Raw genomic sequence first — 17,723 nt, forward strand, 5'->3', positions numbered from 1 at the left:
CATTCCACAGGGTTGAAAATGTCAGATATACCCAGTATGACAGAAAAAGTTTTACAGAGGTTGAATATGACAAAATATTCAGATGACATGTTATATTGTAGCTGCATTCAAAAACAAGGAAAATACTAAGGTATAGGTGTACATTGATTTTTGGTAAGAATATGATCATGCAGTTGGCTGGTGATGAGTTATTTCTCCTTCTCATACTGATGGGTAGATAAAAAGATCGGGCATGTAAAATCTCTAGCAGCTGCTCTCACACTTAAGTATTTTTACTGTGGTCAGAGATATTTCAGAACATTAGAATGGCTGATTTTGTTGCCTACTCTGCTTCATTTTCAGAAGACCTAAAATACCCCCATTACATACCAAGGGTTGAAGTTGTACCCCTCCCATTTTTCCCCTTTCAGGATACTTACTTCATCGCTATTCCATCTGTTAGACACCACTGGGCGTAAGCGCTTGACACACACCACCTCTCTCATATCTTCATAAGATGGATCATTCGGCACCATGTCATAATATGGCAACTGGTACTCTTCAACAATACCTGAAAGGTGCATGAAAGATCTGGGTAAATATCTGCAAGAACAAACTAAATATTCTGTCTAAACCTCTAACTGAAAAAGCATAAATTAACATAAAATTCTCTTGTCAGCAACATGCTGACATAATTATCTGTTGTCCTACGGAACACAGTTTGGTGTTATCTTATTACATGTTAGAGCTGCTCCCAGCAACAAATGAGTACATACATGCACAGCTTCCACTTTAAACTACTTTTCATCTTCTATTTCACCTAGCTTACCACACCCAAGAAACGTACTTCACTGAACATATACAAATCACTGCCCCCAGGAGATACAATCTAAATTAAGAATCAGAATATATGGGACTGAAACAGAGAACATAATGTAAGGAAAGAGTTCGGTAAAGAGGCACAGGGAAACAAAACAAAAAAGGGAAAATGGTGTGATAGACCACAGCAGGCTACAGCAGCCTCATGGAGGATAAATATGTGGGCAGTTGGGTCTGTGCATTCATGTTTCCTAGAGATGGAGGCTTAACCAGGATCCCCCAGCAGTAGCAGGCTATATCAGCACCCACTGCTAATTCAAAACCTGTGGTCAATTAAGGTCTGTGAAATCCTTTAAAAGGGTTTCCGCTCAGGTGAGCGGGGGCAAGGACATCGGGGATAGACAAGGAAGAAGCAAGGAGTATGAAAGGAGAACTGCTAGGAAGAGAGGGCTGCTGAAACCACTTGAGGAAGGTACCAGGAAGCATCTGGTGGAAGTGGCCCAAGGGAGGCAGATGCTGCATCGGGGGAACCAGGGAGGAAAGCACCACTAGCTGCAGCTGCATAGGGTCCCGGGGCTGGAACCGGGTATTTGTGGGGAGGGCTCCAGGTTCCCCCCAGACCACCCCACACCTCAGGGCAGCCCTAGGGGGAAGGAGGAGACTGGACAAATGTAAGGGGTCTCCTCCACTAATGACTGTGACATGGCCTGTGCCAATGACGAGAATGACTCAATGATGCCACAACTCAGGCCACTGAGAATACAAGGCAGAGCAGGGACACGGCAAGCCTGAGGCTGCTCCTAAAAAGCCACGAAGTGCAGAACCCAAGAAGGACAAGCTTGGGGCTTTGTCTCAAAAGACACTGAAAACAGTGTAGGAAAAAAACATGCATATTCATCAATTGTAGGAAAGAAGAGGAAAATTAAAGTGGAACCAGGCAGACAACGAAGGTATAAAAGAAGCAAGAGAGCTATATTAGGCTACAGTATAAAAAAAGCATTAAGAAAGTTGATAGTGTTATAATTTAAGTGACTTTTACAGCTGTTTTCTTTTAAAATGCAGGTTACCTGCCCTTGAAACATAAGGCAAATGACATGACAAACATTTTTCACCATGTTCAGAAGGTTAAGTCTTGGACTAGAGATACTGAGCAAATTCTTTTGAAAACATTGTTTTTTAAATAAAATTTTAAGTGCAAGATTCAAAGGCCTACCTCCTGTGACACAACGCCGAGCCATTTCCCAAATGATCAAGCCAAAACTGTAGATATCAGCCATGATATATGGCTGAAAGTTATTTTTATTTAGGCTTTCATCTAGGACTTCTGGGGCCATGTAACGTTTTGTTCCCACTCTGGTATTCAAAGGGACATCAACTTCATTTGTATCACTAGATATAAATAACAAAAGTTAAATGAACATGATTTGTTGTCATGGAGAAAGATGCAATTCCTGTATGAAATAAAGTTATGAACACTAACCAAATTGACTATCTTTTTCAAATTCTCCTTCCAATATTAGAACTTACAATACATAATGCTTCTTTTACACAGTTTAAATAGAAAACAATTATAAAATACCCAACAGGAAGCTTTATGTGATTGCTTTGCAAAACACAAACTCTACTTCAAACATGACTCACCATACAGACAGAAGCAGACTATTCCAAATGTTGATGACTCAAACACATCAATATTCATGCCTACATTTGCATGTATTCTAGGATTTGATATCCACTTCAAGACGTTGGTAGCCCATGCATTCCACTACAAGTTTTACAAATACCATTTGTACTCCTATATTAGGCATAACATACTCTTTTCTTCTAACAGGAGGCAATACTTTGAGCACACTGAGAATTTTACAATAAGGTTTGAAAAAAAAAAAAAAAAAAAAAAGGAAAACCCAGTTCTACAAAATTACCTTCATTTCTAATGTACTACCACCATACTATCCTGATGCCAACTATAAACCACCATATCTGAATCCAAACTCCGGGACAACACCTTGCAGATTCTTTGGCACTAGCATGAGAAAGTGAAGTTTTTTGGCCGCTTTGGACATTAGCATTTTTTGGTAACATTTTTGTTACTATATAAACAGTTACAATCAAAAGTAATTCTGTAGGCAATTTATTTTACTACACAATTCATTTTACACTGCCTAAATTTTCAGCGAGTCACAAATTTTATATTGAAAATATATGAAAGCATTATATAGATTCTCAAGGAGCAGATGAAGCCTTGGAATCCAGCCAGTGGACTTGCTAACTTTTCTCTCTTTCTTGTGTGGAGTACAAGCGATGTGAAATTTTATAAGGGCTTCAACTCTTAGATCTTCAGTCTAAAAACCTTTGAGAGCAATCTGTTCCTCTGCCTCACTACTCACCCCACATCTAAAGAAGAGCATTTGACTCTCAAAACATGTTCAAAAATCACCAACTGTTAATAGGCTTCAAACATCTACCTGTTAAATTTGACGGCAAGGCCCAGGTCAGCAATACAGCAACTTCCATTTTTCTTTATCAAGATATTTTTACTCTTCAGGTCCCTGTGTGCAATAGCAGGTTTGCCTTGAGTCCCATAAATTTCTGTGTGCAGATGGCACAGACCACATGCAGCAGAATATGCCAGTTTGAGCAAAGCCCTGTTATCAAGTGTGGCACATTTCAGGAAATCATACAAGGATCCATTTTCATGGTAATCTGTAATCAAGTAAAGTTGTGTCCAGGAGCCTGTGCCTTTAATATCAGCTGCTATAAAACCTGTCAAATGCATAAAACTAAGTTAGTATTTAATGTTACATTAAAAAAAGAACACGATTTACTACATGGAAGACTTTTCAGGATATTAAAAGGCTGAAGTCTCATTTTAAAGTAAGACTCTATAGCTCCTGACACACCCACCACTTCTTATTTGGGGACCAGAAGTAATACAGTTCAGGTTTCAGTCTCATGGGATGTCACAGTGGTTGTCATCAAGCAAAAAAGAAACATCAGGATCTCCTACTTGTGATATTAAAAATAAGCAAGATACCTACCTACATATAATTATAGCATTTTATTATTATATGCTATACTATATTATTCCACTCATTTCATACAGGAACTTCTCCACATTCTTCATAAGCCAACTACTATTCTTTGAGACATAAGTGCTGCACTGCCCATACAAATTACAAACTGCTCACTTACCAAGTATGTTTTCATGACGCATTAGAACAGTCTGGTAAATCTCAGTTTCTCTGAACCAACTGGCTTCCTCAGTGGTAAAAAATACTTTGACTGCAACTTTTTCCCCTCGCCATTTACCCATCCACACTTCACCATAACGCCCTTTCCCAACTTGCCGCACCATCTGAATCTGTTTGGCAATAGTGCGCTGAACCTAAATAAGAAAAAAAGAAAATCAGTGAGTGATTAAAGGTACACTGTAAAAATGGCTGCTAGGCTGAAAACTGCTTGCTTCAGCAGTGGTCCCACTTTAAAGGTCTATTTTAGACTCTCTCCAGATATTATTCTATTTTTTGCAGAAGTGGGAGAGTGGATGTGTATAAAAAAAAAGCAACAACTAAAATTCTAAGCAATGAAATGTTTGTTTAAATTAGACAACTGAATTTTTTTTCAATTTCTACATGATTATAGCTACCTATGTCACTGGGTATAAGGTTTTTTTTTTTGCTGAGCTATTATAGTAAAGTTAAAATGTATGCCTCAATTAACCACTGAATCAAGCATGCTTATGCAGTTGTTACAGTTGTTCATGACCAATGCATAGTAATTAAGTCAGTTGATTTTATTTAATGTCATAAATAAAATCGAAGAGGAAAATCCTACAGGGATTTTATCAAAAGGCCTGTAGGAGGATGGAATACTCCTTCATATTTTACTGGCCTCAACAAATTTACTACAAAAGAATTTCTCTTGTCATTCTTTCTAATTCTGGTTTATTATTAGGAAGAGGAAGTCTGACTTTTTTACATTTGGGTCTGTTTGTATAGTATTTTTCATACTAACTACAGCTCTAAAAATTCTATGGAATTAAACACCTACACAGATATTTAGCATATGTGACAATTTCCCATCAGCCCCTGTGGGTCCCTGCGCTTCCTGGCGGTTCTCTGTTGTGCCTCAGAGATTCACGGAGACTCCTTATCTGACCAGGTCTTTCCAGAGGCAGGTGTCTCCGCTTAGCGAGCCATCCTCATCACAGGCAAGTCCAGAATGGGGAAGATAAAGCCAATCCCCTTGTAGGCCCTCACCTGCTCCAGTGGAATACCCCAATGCAGCAACTTCACCCTGGGCCTCTTTACCCACTGCTTCTCTGTGGTACCTTCTTGCTCTGCTCCTGTCCTGGTCTGCTCTGCTCTGACTTCTCTCCAGTGCACCTTCCAAAACCTATCCCCCAGGTGCCAGGCAGGGACTCTTTTATAGGGAGACCAGGGCCTCAGCTGACCACAACTGCTGATTAGACTCAGCTGTGGCTGATTCCTAAGGAGGCCCCCAGCTGCCTGCTCTAATTGGGCTTACTGAGGGAACAGGAAAGCATTAACCCACCAGCTGGTATACTGGCCTCCTTGCAGGCTCCTGTAGCCCACAGACAGCAATCTGCCACACATAGTACAGAAATTATGATGTACACAAATGTGCAAATGAAGAAATGTGTGCTTTCATATGAGATATGAAATGTGACAGTACTTATAAGGTTGAAAAATACAAATAAGATCTCTGGCCTGACTGTGTAGCAGCAACAGAGAGGAAAATAATAACAGACCTAAAAAGGAGAACAAATAATTGTGGGTTTTTCGTTAAATCGTGATCAGATCCCACTACAGGTACGAGTGCACCTCATGCATATGAGATGGAATATTTTAATTTAGTAGCATTCAACAGGATTGCACATGTGCCTCGTGACTCTCCTTGTGCGCTCATGCAAGAGAATAAAGGGAGAGAGGTCATGATGCTTGCTCAATTCCCTTGCAATTCAAGCCCATGAAAGCAGAGCACTCTGAAAACCAAGGATGGAATTATGCGATCCATACTGCCTGCATCTTGTAGAACCACAGCTGATGTACAGTAAGTAAAATATAGTTCATTCTTTGTTATTTGATTTAGTTTCCATTTTTTTTGTGGGACTTATTTTTCAAGGTCTCTAGGTTAAATCAGGGCAGTCTCTTGCCATCCTTCCTAGGCAGTGGAATAGTTTGCTCTTGTGCCCTTCTTAATAAGGTCACTTTGAAAATCTGATAACCATTTTCAATTATTTTCCCTTATACAGTAAACTCTTTCATATCTGGCAGCCCCAGGACCGGGAGGTTGCTGGATATTCAAATATTTTGAATAATAAAGAGGTATACTTAGCAATGCATAACATATAAACATGCATTTATAACATATAAACTTGTTTTTAGTGTTAAGAATGAAAAAAAAATATGCAGAGTACTTTATTTACCAACAACAGTGGTGTTGTTCACTGTAAACTCGCATTGTATTTGCTGTATTTATTTGTACTTTCATTATACTCTATTTATGGAAAACAACTACAATTTACTTACAATGTTGATTATTTGACAGTTCCAAATGACAGAAAGCTGGATATGAAAGAGTTTACAGTACTAGCCTCTGCTGTCAGCCTCTATTTCTGTTGTACGTGTGGGCAACCAGATCCACTTGGGGAGTTATAAACTTCTGGAGAAGGATTCTGACAGCCTCCGATTAAATGAACCACTTGCTGTTAGACAAGGACCCGCTGAGGTGATCTGCCCCAAGTGTTCTGGCTACTGGGGAGGTACAAGGCTTCCCAGTGGATTGCATGTTGTATGCAAATGTCCCACAGACAAGAGTGCCTCCTGGCAGAGAGCAAACAATTGAGCTCCTTCTGCCTATTGACATAAGATCAGACTGACTCCAGCCACATCTGGAGCTGATGCAGCCTGAGCCTCACATGCCAGACATGCTGCCATGTGTCCCATAATCTGAAAATGACCTGGGCAGTGACACAGGCAATCAAATCTGACACTGTCCTGAACTTGGTCTCTGGCAGGGGTAGAATCAAGCACTGCTCTGATAAGCTCTATCCATCAGCTTTTGACCAATGTTGATTTTTGTTCATTTATCAAGAGACCCGAAGCTTGACAAAGCAGCTTACAACATCTTGATGTTGCACTTAACACAGACCCATCTTTCAGATGCCCCCTCCCCTGTGACAGGTGGGGAAACCCCAGAGCGTTCCATAGTTGACAGAGATTAGGCCACTGGCCCTGAGGCCAGGCTGCTATTTACAGTCCAAATGGGAATTCTCATGCCACCAGTGGGTGGCCTTGGCTTGTGTGCAGGGCTTTCTCCTCACTGTCCGAGTCTGAGGATGGAGAGACTTGTCTGGGGGACAAGGATGATACTGAGGCCACTTGTCTATCCTGATCCCACCAGTGCTGGCTGTAGACCTCAGTGGAAGACCTGCAAGGGGATGATGGCTCTCAGTGCCATGACCATGGTGACGAGAGGTGGTATTTGGCAGAAAGGCTATGGTACCACAACCAATGCCTAATGCTTAGAGAGCAGTGCAGCTCCGCAGATCAGGAAAAGGAACAGAAGCGAAAAGACCAAAGTGTCAGAGGTGAACTGTAGCAGTGATGCTGCAACCAGTGACAGGACTCTCAGCCACCAGCCTCCCAACCCTCTGGAAGGTGCTGAGATATTGGATTGCAGTTTGTGAGATCTGCACCAGGGACCAGGTGCTATGCCTCAGTGCTAGATTGCTGGCAGTCATTCCTAGAACAAAGGAATGCTGTCTGGAGTCTGGGGAACAATGCTAGGAACTCTGGTGAGGAGGGGTCTTGCACAGACAGAGATCACTGAAAGGATCCGGGTTTACCCCACCAATGGGGCACCTTAGTGGCCAGCAAAGAAAGCACCAGAAATGACAATATGTCCTTATCAGCCTGAAAAGCCTTCAATGTGGATGGTTCCACCAGGTGCCTAGTGCCTCTGCTGCTTCCTGGGATGGTGAACAGGTCTCAAACGGAGCATGACCACTCAGCTGGAGTTGAAGCCTGGTTATTATCAAAAGGAAAAGAGATGCCCTGTATGGGTTTTGGCCAATATTCCCTCTTAATCGTTTCCTCCATGTGCAGAATATATATTATGTGCACGGAGGCATGTGTGAATGTGCACAACCTGTAGAAACAAAAAAAATATCTGTGGGAGCCCTGAGCAGCATCTGACTTGCTCTTGGGTGGCCGCAGAAATGCACAGATTATAGAGCACTGGTCTTGGCTTTCTTCCTTCCTCTACTGGATATAGGAGAGCATCCCCTTTAGCTAATGTGGGTGGCTGTCGTGATGAGTGCTGGCAATATGCTCTATACCAAGGCCGCCATGCTTGCAGCAGAGGCTAATCTTGTTGCTGCCAAGGTCAGTGCTGGGGCAGACCTTCATTAGGAGTGCTCAGAGTTGAGTATTCTGTTCATTTCTGGTCCTCAGCCTAAACTCTTTCAAATGTGAAACTTGTTGCTCACATGCGTTTCTTTCCCTTAATCACTTCAGGAAGCTTTCATGGGGATCACTGACAGGCAAGAGTCTTTTGAAACAGTCAAAAAATTTGAAGTCTAGGGATCGAGGCACGCCCCATATGTAGGCTGAATCACATATGCGACCATCTACTTCTAACTTAACACTAAGGGACCTACTGATTATACAGCTCTAAAAAAACAGTTATATCAAATTCACTAGACATGGTAGAGATAGGTAAGTTTGCCAAAGCAGAGATGTTCCAGCAGTCATCAGCACTGAGAACATCTGTCCTGGATGGTTTAGATTTAAAAAAAAATAAAAATCCTATGTTTTTGCAGACAATTAGACTACATAACCCTTGTAATCCCTTCTAATCCCATGATTCTATTGTGGTGATCAAATTTTCTGACCCTCTGAGCAGTATACAATAACCTTCAGAAGTTCAAGTGCTGGGGCACGCATTACAGGATTTCAGCCCCATGGGAGGTAGGCTGGTGAAGCTCAGGGCTTCCGTGGTGCAGGGAGAGAGGCCTTGGAGCTTCAGCCTTTGGGTGGGTGGGGCACCTAGTGGGGATTCAGCCCCACTGCTGCTGAATCCCTGAACCCTGATAAGCATACACCATAGAGCTGAAGACACTCCTCCATATTGCACAGAAGCCTATAACTCTACCACCCCACCACAGGGTAAAAGCTCTAAGCCTCCCTCCTTTCCACCAGTTTATGTCATGTCGTGAATGGGGAGGGAAGACCTGCATGCAGCTTACAAGATGCTGTTTGACCATCCCTGATTTCTATGATAGTGATCCATCTTTTTTCCCCACACAAAAAGAACTAGTGCCCCGGTGAAGAGATGGATTGCTGAGTGAAACCCTTTTAGAGATTTTCCTAGCTATACCAGCATAGTGCCTCCAGCTCTGGTTCAGAAATGTTGTATATGCAACTGTTGGGCACCTTTGCCGCAAGTTCTAAGTCTCCAAGACACTTGTCCCCATTGTGGGGGCACTGAATTCGTATTTCTCCTTTTAAGGATGTCCAGGTTGTCTTGGCATTTGTTAGTGATATAGCCTAGATCTGACCCCTTATGCTGGGGCCGAGGGCTTGTATCTCTTGGGGCCCAGTCAATTTGATGGAGGCAAGGTTTCTGGAAACATCTGGATGGTAAGCATATGTTCTTCTGCCCGGCGGAAACACACAGATCATGATGCCCCAACAAAGGTATGCCAAGAATCACTAGACAGAACAAAGAGTGGAAGGTTCCAAAGCTTTTGCTGCTTGCCATTGGGTTGTGGTGTTTCCTCAGATGGGAAGCCACTGAAGAAGCATTCTTTGGAGAAGGATGTCTTACCAGGTCTGAAATGATGCTCATTAATTGCTTGATTAGATGTAGTTTCAGCAATGTGTCCTTCTACTTTTAAGTTCTTGAGAAGAAGGGCATGCACGCGAAAAACTAAATCAATGATGGAACTCTCCGTAAGATAGGAAAGGTAGCTGCTATGCTCGTCAAACAAGGAAATGAGTCCACTGCAGACTATGGAGAATTTAAACCCTATGAGTATGGAGTCTGCCATGGTGGCTGACGTGAGGCATCTTGCCCCACTGTGTAGGAGAGGATATGATGTTACAATTTTTTGTTTTGTTGTTAGGAACATTCAAACTAAAATATAAGAGGAGTTAAGACAGATTTATGTATACAACTACTGTAGATGATTCTGTGACAGCTTGGATCTCAGAGCTGTCACCCAATGTGCTGATCATACTACTCAACTTGCCCCAACATCCTTTCTTGTTTGGCCAAATGATCTGGTCTCCTATAGCAAAAGCAGAGTTGAGGTAACAGCCCCACTCCACCCAGGAAAATAATCCAGACAGTGGTTACAGCTCATCTGTGGGAGAGCTCAGGTACAGGAACGCTGCTAGCCACTGTGACTATAAACAAACTATGGGTCCTGGGAAACCTGACCACACCCATGGTAAGTGGTCATCTGGGTAATTAAAAGTTTGCCAGATTACGATGGTTACTGAACAAGAAAGTTCCAAATTAGAGAGGTTCAACCTGAAACAAAATAAAATTCTTCACCCTAGTTCTTATTTCAGGTGAATTTTTTCAAGTCAGAGCCAGTGTTCCCTCTAACATTTTCCCTCATTCTATGGGTTGAATTTTCTTATGTGCAACACCAACACTGAGGTTCTGTGTGGATGTGACCCATCAGTGCAAACAAAAACAAAAAAATCTAGCTATAAATATTCTAAACAGTTCCTGGGTATGGAAGAAAGAATACTAAAACAAGGGATAAGTAACAAGGAGCAATACTTATGATATTATTTAATATGAAATCAAATAAAAAGCAACTTAAAACTACTCTGGGAGTACCTGTTATCATTCTTTCTAGCAGCTCAAGCTAGTAAACACACTAAAATGGGATATAAAAATATGCACCAGAGCCCCATTTTAACAACCTCCTCCCATAGACAACTAAATCTTCAGACTCTTCACCACTAAAGCGGTTCTGAAAAATGAAGCATCTGCCAAAACACCAGCATGCAAGACTTTTGCAATTCACAAAACTATTCACGTTGCATGCAAATTATCCACTCATAGCTCAGTTTTAAGATGCAAAACAAATCTGAATCAACTAGAAATAGTTATGCCATCCTTGCAAACATTAATGCAATATTTACTAGCCAGAACTCTAACAGTGGCAAAGATCCGGCCTTAATGCTAATACCCTCCCCAAATAAATTCTAAAACTTTATGGAGTAATCGCTTGGCCAAACAAACAGCATTTATGGTAAAGTTCTTCCAGGTTTAACAATTTACTATGTATACATTAATAACATAAAATTAAAAAATAAAATCAGAATTTTCAGATACACAACACTCCAAAAAAATCTGTTAAAAAGAATAATTTTCTTTGTTATCTTAAGCCATTAACACCTGTGTAAAGTTATCTGAAATGCAACCATGCCAATGCCATTATCTACATCTTTTGCTCCAAAATTCATGGGGAGAAGGCTAGCTCAGTGGCGTGAGCATTAGCCTGCCAAACCCAGGGTTGTGAGCTCAACTCTTGAGGAGGCCATTTAGGGATTAGGGCAAATAGATGCCAGGGATGGTGCTTGGCCCTACCAAGAGGGTAGGGGAGTGGACTGGATGACCTTCCGGTTCTAGGAGGTGTGTGTATGGGTATCTCCTATTAAAAAAATTCATTCACTAAAGCAGGATTTCCCACCTATGGGTGTCACAATTCCATTTGAAAAAGGTCTCTAGGTGGCTCTTAAGAAGCCATTCACATTGAAATGCCACTCATCTTCTTAATTGGCTTAACAGCCTAAACAAATCAATTAAATTAAATACCATTTCAGCACTGCAGGGCAGGCAACTGCCCACCTGCATGTGAAAAAGGTATAGGGCAGATAGCTATGGAGTCAAAGGAGCAGCACCCAGCTCAGGTGAGGTAGGTGGAGGGGCAGGGTTGGGAGTTGGCAGGCTTAAGCCAACTGGGGGCTGGTCAGGGCTCTGTGCACTCACCAGTTCCCTGGCTGGTGCTGCCAGTCCAGTGCTCTACAGGTCACAGTTCTCCCCCAGCACAGGGCAGGAGTTCCTGCAGCCTACACTGCTGGCCAGGGCTCCATGCCCCAACTGCTGGGATTGAGTTTCACCCAAGCATCCAGCCAGGGTTCCAGTGGCTGGCACTGCTGGCCCAGGGCTCCAGGCCCCAGCTAGCTTCCAGCTGTGGGGGTCAGCTCCCCTTCCCACCCCCACACACCTAGTTAGGATTCCTGTGGCTGGTGCTTCCAGCCAGGGGAGTTAGGGGTCCCTGTGGCTCCCCTAGCCCCCTCCAGCCCCTGAGTGAAAATCTAAGACTTTGGCTTACCAGCAGAGGTAATCCTGATCCACTTCCAGAACTCTGTGATTGGTCAATAAGATCCTTCAATGACTCCCCAGCTGGAATAAATGCTTCATCTTGCTCCAGATCACGATTATAACAATGTCTCTTTGCTGCCCATCTACAGTAATGTCTGCAAAAGAAAAACCCTACACATTAATATTTTTACATAGCCAGCTTGAAACACAGCACACAATGGGTTTAATGGCTGCTGCCCAGCACCCCAGGATAAGGGGGCCCTCCCTAGCCTGGGGCCCTGTGCTGCAGCCCTTAAAAGCCCCTTTCTTAATCTGGTTCCGTCACCAACCTTACTTTTCTCTTGTACTGCTGCTACAACAACTGAGTAATCCACTACATGCTATTATATGTGTTTTTCAAATATCATATAAATACTTCACAAATCATATTACATCATTATGCATTATTTGCCAGACAGCCACAGGGAAGCCTACTCTGCATAATACTGGCCGTGTCTACACTAGCCCCAAACTTCGACATGGCCATGCAAATGGCCATTTCGAAGTTTACTAATGAAGCGCTGAAATACATATTCACCGTTTCATTAGCATGCGGGCGGCCGCGGGACTTCGAAATTGACGCGTCTCACTGCCGCACGGCTCGTCCCGACAGGGCTCCTTTTCGAAAGGACCCCACCTGCTTCGAAGTCCCCTTATTCCCATCTGATCATAGGAATATGTATGGTTTTACCTTAAAGAATATAAGGTCAACAGAGCATACCTGCGTAGTGGGGAAAAACCAGAATGACAAAAATGCAGAATTTTTTGTTTGCAGTTTAAACTATTCAGAACAAGTATAGCTCAGTTTTTAAAACAGACAGAAAAATGGTAGAAAATTTTATCCTTGTGACTTTTTTAAATCTTTAATATGTTTCTTGAACAGAATAATGTAGAAGATAAAACTCAGAAACAGAACAAAAATAAAAACCAGGAGTAGCTGAATATCCAACTGTGCAACAATGTTAACATATTCTGGTTTAATGAATGTTATAGAACCAAAATCAAATATTGTTCTGAAAATTTGTATTGTTTTCTGCTGGAATACATCATCAAATTCCATGAAATTCCATACTGTATGTTAATGTCCACATTTTTACCTAACAATATAAATTATCATCCACAGAGATGTACATCATGTAGGAAAAAACACTAATGTCAAAAGGATATACTTCTCCTTACTTGTAACAAAAGCAGCTAAATAAGATGACCATAACAATGATGCAGACTGCCATAGAAATCAGCACTGCCATCCAACGAACACCGCCATCAAAAAGTCCATCTGTTTAAAAAAAGTGATTATTATTTCCTAAAAGTTGCCAGTAATTATTTTATAAATGTACAGTTCTAGTTATCAATAACTTTTTCAAAAGTAACCCTCTTCCCCATTAAATATTGTTTTTCATTTAGAGATACGGCTACACTTTGAAATATCAGGAAACCTTCCAAGATGGGCAGCAGGTTCAGAAATTACAAAGCGTTTGATTTTATTCTCTATAGCAACACTGACAATAATGGGGATATGCCACATTTTTAACACATGCATATATAAAAATGCTTTACTAACTTAATATTGCCTACAATGCTGGTGCTAACTCACTCCAGTGTTCCTCAAGTTTTTCACTACGAACAGATACCAAAGACTAATAAATACTCTTCAACTTCAAAAAAAACAAAAACAAAAACAAAAAAACAACAAACTCATACCAATCGTACTGGTAATGTCACATATTCTTGTATCAATGACTTTGCATATCTGACTTTCCCATACCACACGCACTGGGTAAAATTACTCTCCCTTAGCACTGCTGAAATTGCTGTGAAGCATTTGTACGTATTGTTAGAATAGGCACAATTCTGAGGAGACATGAGATTGAAATATCTTTTATCCATCTTCAGTGGCTGTCAAGATAGAATTTGAAGTTCTCATGACACTTGTTATAAACAGTGAAGACTGTCTGACTCATGAAATTGATAATGGGATAGAGAGACTTTAATCTCTAGGTTATTTATTTAAATCTAGCCCGATAGGTAGCTATTACATGTTCCCACCTGATGGCTGCTGGTCTGCATAACAGAGTTTGGTAGTCTCAGAACAGGTGCTAGTAGTACCATGCCTGTACTGCAAGAGCACCCATCACAATCCTTTAAAGCAGGGGTCCGGAACCTGTGGCTCCAGAGCCGCATATGACTCTTTAAGGAACCTCTTGCAGCTTTGGAGGTTGCCACCGCTTAAACAGAATTTAGTTTAAGCCAGGCATGTCCAACCCGCGGGCCACATGCAGCCCTGGACAGCTAGTAATGCGGCCCCACAAGATCGTAAACTTTTAACATTATTATGTGATTTATATACATTAACTATATTATATATTTTATATGCGGCCCAAGACAATTCCTCTTCACTCAATGCGGCCCAGGCAAGCCAAAAGGTTGGACACCCATGGTTTAAGCGGTAGCAGCCTCTGGAGTCACTGAGCAATCAGCTGCGGCAGGGAGCCCTTGAGAAGGCAGCTGGCAGGGCAGAGGGCCTTGGAGAAGAAAGCCAGCAGAGCAGGGAGCTGCCCACTGTGGGAAGCCTGTGGGACAGTTGGGGGAAGGGGTACCTGAGCCTGGTGGAGACACAGAGAAGGCGGCGGCAGGGGAAGCAGCATGGGGGAGTGGCAGCCATGAAGAAGAACTATGCTTATGCTCTGAGGCAGGTTAAATCTGGAGATGTGGGGTCTGGTTTGGGACTGATAGGGGTTAAACCTGGAAAGGCAGGGCTGGTTTGTGGGATGGGGGGTAAATCTTGGGGATGGGGCTAACAACTTTCTAACTGGTACAAATCACTGTGTGCACTGTTCTTAAAACACGGGTTACAAAAATTACGGTTGGACATTATTTATTAAGAACTGCCTTGTATTCACATGTATTGCAGCTCCTGAAGTATTGATTTTGTTACTGAATTTGAAAAAATGGTTCTTTTCGCTATTTGAGTTGCAGACCTCTGCTTCAGGGCTATCTTACTACAGAAGTCAATATTTACTGGTCTTGAACTACACTGACATCTGTAGAGGACAGTTTCCTTTCCATTCACTTCCCCTTTGGAGGTGAAAATTCTACAATTGCTAGCCATGCTACATTTGTTCTGTGCCTAAATGCAGGAATACAGTTTCCAGAGTGTCTTAACATGGCACATTTCACAACTCTAAATTCATCAAAATACAAAGTGTAAACAGAAACTGATGTACAAGGCGATATGTGAGAGAGAATCTAAGAGATCATACGATCTTCATGGCATTCTAGGACTCACAAGCAATTTCAAATGAAAGTAACAGTGTTAAAAGCTGGAGACAAGGGCAACAAAAGAATGTGATGTATACTTAAAGAGCAGGGCAATTCATTTACAATCACACTCTAAAAGAACCTGGAGATGAATCCTGACAATTTTGGCTTTAAAAATTTATAAAAAGTCCTAAGACAGTGAGAGACCGAGAAGAGTTTGAGCAAAGGGTCTAAGATGAAAAGGAGTTTCTGGCACTAAAACAAAAATATAATATTTCAGTTAGGAGCAGAGCAGGAGCAAGAAAAATTTGGTAGATACAGCTGGATAAGTTCCGGACACTTCTTTCAGAGATAGTCAGCATAGCAAAAGTTACAGAGAAAGCTAGGCTACAGAATGAGGATGGACAGAACAATGCGCAAATGAAGCAAAGTGTTGAAAAAATGACAGTGACAACACAATCAGATTAAAGTTGGCATAAAAGAGGAGGCAGCAGATTCTCTGAAAATTCTGGAAAAACTATGAAAGAAAGAAAATGGGATCTAGCAAATAGATAATGCAGAAATTATTAAAATTAAAATGACTGCAGGGCAGAGGAACCTGAGAAATGGAGATGTTGGAAGGAGAAAAATGCATTGTGAGGCTATGGTCAAGGGGGATTGGGAGTTGACAAGTGGAAGATTTAGCACAGACCTTCCAACCAAAGGAAGTAATGAAGAAAGAAACAGCAATGGCAGTACAGTAGTCCTAGACTTACTCCTAATATTACATCAATTTGTTAGGAGTAATAATCGCATTCAATGTTAGTCTGTATAAACTGATAAAACTGTTCACCTGTATCACTAAGGGGTGGAAGAGTGGGTTGTAGATCCCGATTGCAGAAATCGGTTCGACAACATTCAATTGTCCGACGTAGCTGTGCTTTTGGAGAATCCTATAAAAAGTAGGACAGAGAAAATAACTCAAAAGTTTTGAAATGGTCAAATAAAAATGATAATACAGATGGCACAGATGTACAGCACTGTGGAGATTACAGAGTTAAGTCTGAAGCTATGTTTACACTATCAGATAAATTCAATTTTATAATGCTGGGTTTTATAAATTTGATTTTGCGTATCCTTGCTTCCCCACAAAGTGCACACAAAGTCGAGTTAGTGCTGTCACACTGAATGGCCAAACACTGACTGTTGCAGCAGTGCATTGTGGGACTCTATCCCACAGTTTCTTCAGCCATGCATTCTTTGCCTTCCCCTCAGGCCCTGCTGCACCCCTGCCACCGGCTGCACTTACCCTGCTGCCTGGTTCCTGCACACTGGCGGGTGGGGGGGCGCTGGGAATCTGACCAGTGCTGCTGTGCCTGGCTCACCAGAGCCAGGAGCCGCACAGAACCAGGTGCGGCAGCACCAGTCAGTTTCCCCGCTCCCATGAGTGGCAGGGAACTGAGAGCCAGGTGCAGCCAGTGCCAGTCAGCCTCTGGAGGCTAATGAAGGTGATTCAAAGACATGGCACTTCCACACCAGCCTTCACTTGAACTTTTAAATTCAAACATGATGCTACACCCAGCTGGTTTCAACAATGTTATGATATCGGTATTAGTGCTCCCTAAGTCGAGCTAATTGTATTTACAGTGAAGACAGTCACTTGGTACGATTGAGCTAAATGTCTTAAATTCAAATTTATCTGGTAGTGTAAATGTAGCCTGTGTCCAGTTTTGCACATAAAACAAATCATCCTTCCTGGTTATGTATGAAAATATGGCATGTATCCTCCCCCAAATCTGTGGCATTTCTGACTTTAGAAATAATTTTTATAGTAAGTTGAAATTGACCTTAAAATGGTCTTTACTACATTTAGCTCCAGTGTCAGTTTTTTCATGGTGCCAACTTATATCAGTAATGGAATCATAATTTTATGTATCTTGAAAGTTTGAAAAGTCTAACAAATTTTGTACATGATCTATATTAAAGAAATTAGGTTTTAATTTAGCTAACTTATTATCGTATCTGATTGTTGTGATGATATAAATACAGACAAGGTTAGGTCAACAGTGCAATTAACATTTTAGCACTCGGACACCAGAGATGATAACTAGAGGGCTTGAGGTATGGAACTGAGTGAGACACAGAAGGGGCTATGGGTGAAGGAGTGGGAGTGCAGAGGATTTAGGTTGTGACCTGGGATGGGAGGGGCAGAAGGTTAGGAGGAGGGAGAAGGTGAGAAGCCAGGTAGCCAGGCATAGGCTCTTGGTCAGGAG

General features: G+C 41.9%; 1 protein-coding gene across 2 annotated transcripts in view; it reads right to left on the minus strand.

Annotated features, from left to right (window-relative positions):
- The window catches only part of BMPR1A (bone morphogenetic protein receptor type 1A), a 174,282-nt gene that overhangs the window by 13,818 nt on the left and 142,741 nt on the right, over positions 1–17,723 (minus strand). For both annotated transcript variants that reach the window (XM_075000112.1, XM_075000113.1), the window contains 7 exons: positions 16,304–16,403; positions 13,390–13,489; positions 12,182–12,326; positions 3,991–4,183; positions 3,264–3,561; positions 2,012–2,187; positions 420–550 (listed from right to left, as the gene is read on the minus strand). In XM_075000112.1, coding sequence (XP_074856213.1) covers positions 420–550; positions 2,012–2,187; positions 3,264–3,561; positions 3,991–4,183; positions 12,182–12,326; positions 13,390–13,489; positions 16,304–16,403 — 1,143 coding nt within the window. The remainder of the gene's footprint in view (positions 1–419; positions 551–2,011; positions 2,188–3,263; positions 3,562–3,990; positions 4,184–12,181; positions 12,327–13,389; positions 13,490–16,303; positions 16,404–17,723) is intronic.

This window comes from Carettochelys insculpta, chromosome 7 (assembly GCF_033958435.1).
Source record: "Carettochelys insculpta isolate YL-2023 chromosome 7, ASM3395843v1, whole genome shotgun sequence".
In the NCBI taxonomy this organism is placed as follows: Eukaryota; Metazoa; Chordata; order Testudines; family Carettochelyidae; genus Carettochelys; species Carettochelys insculpta.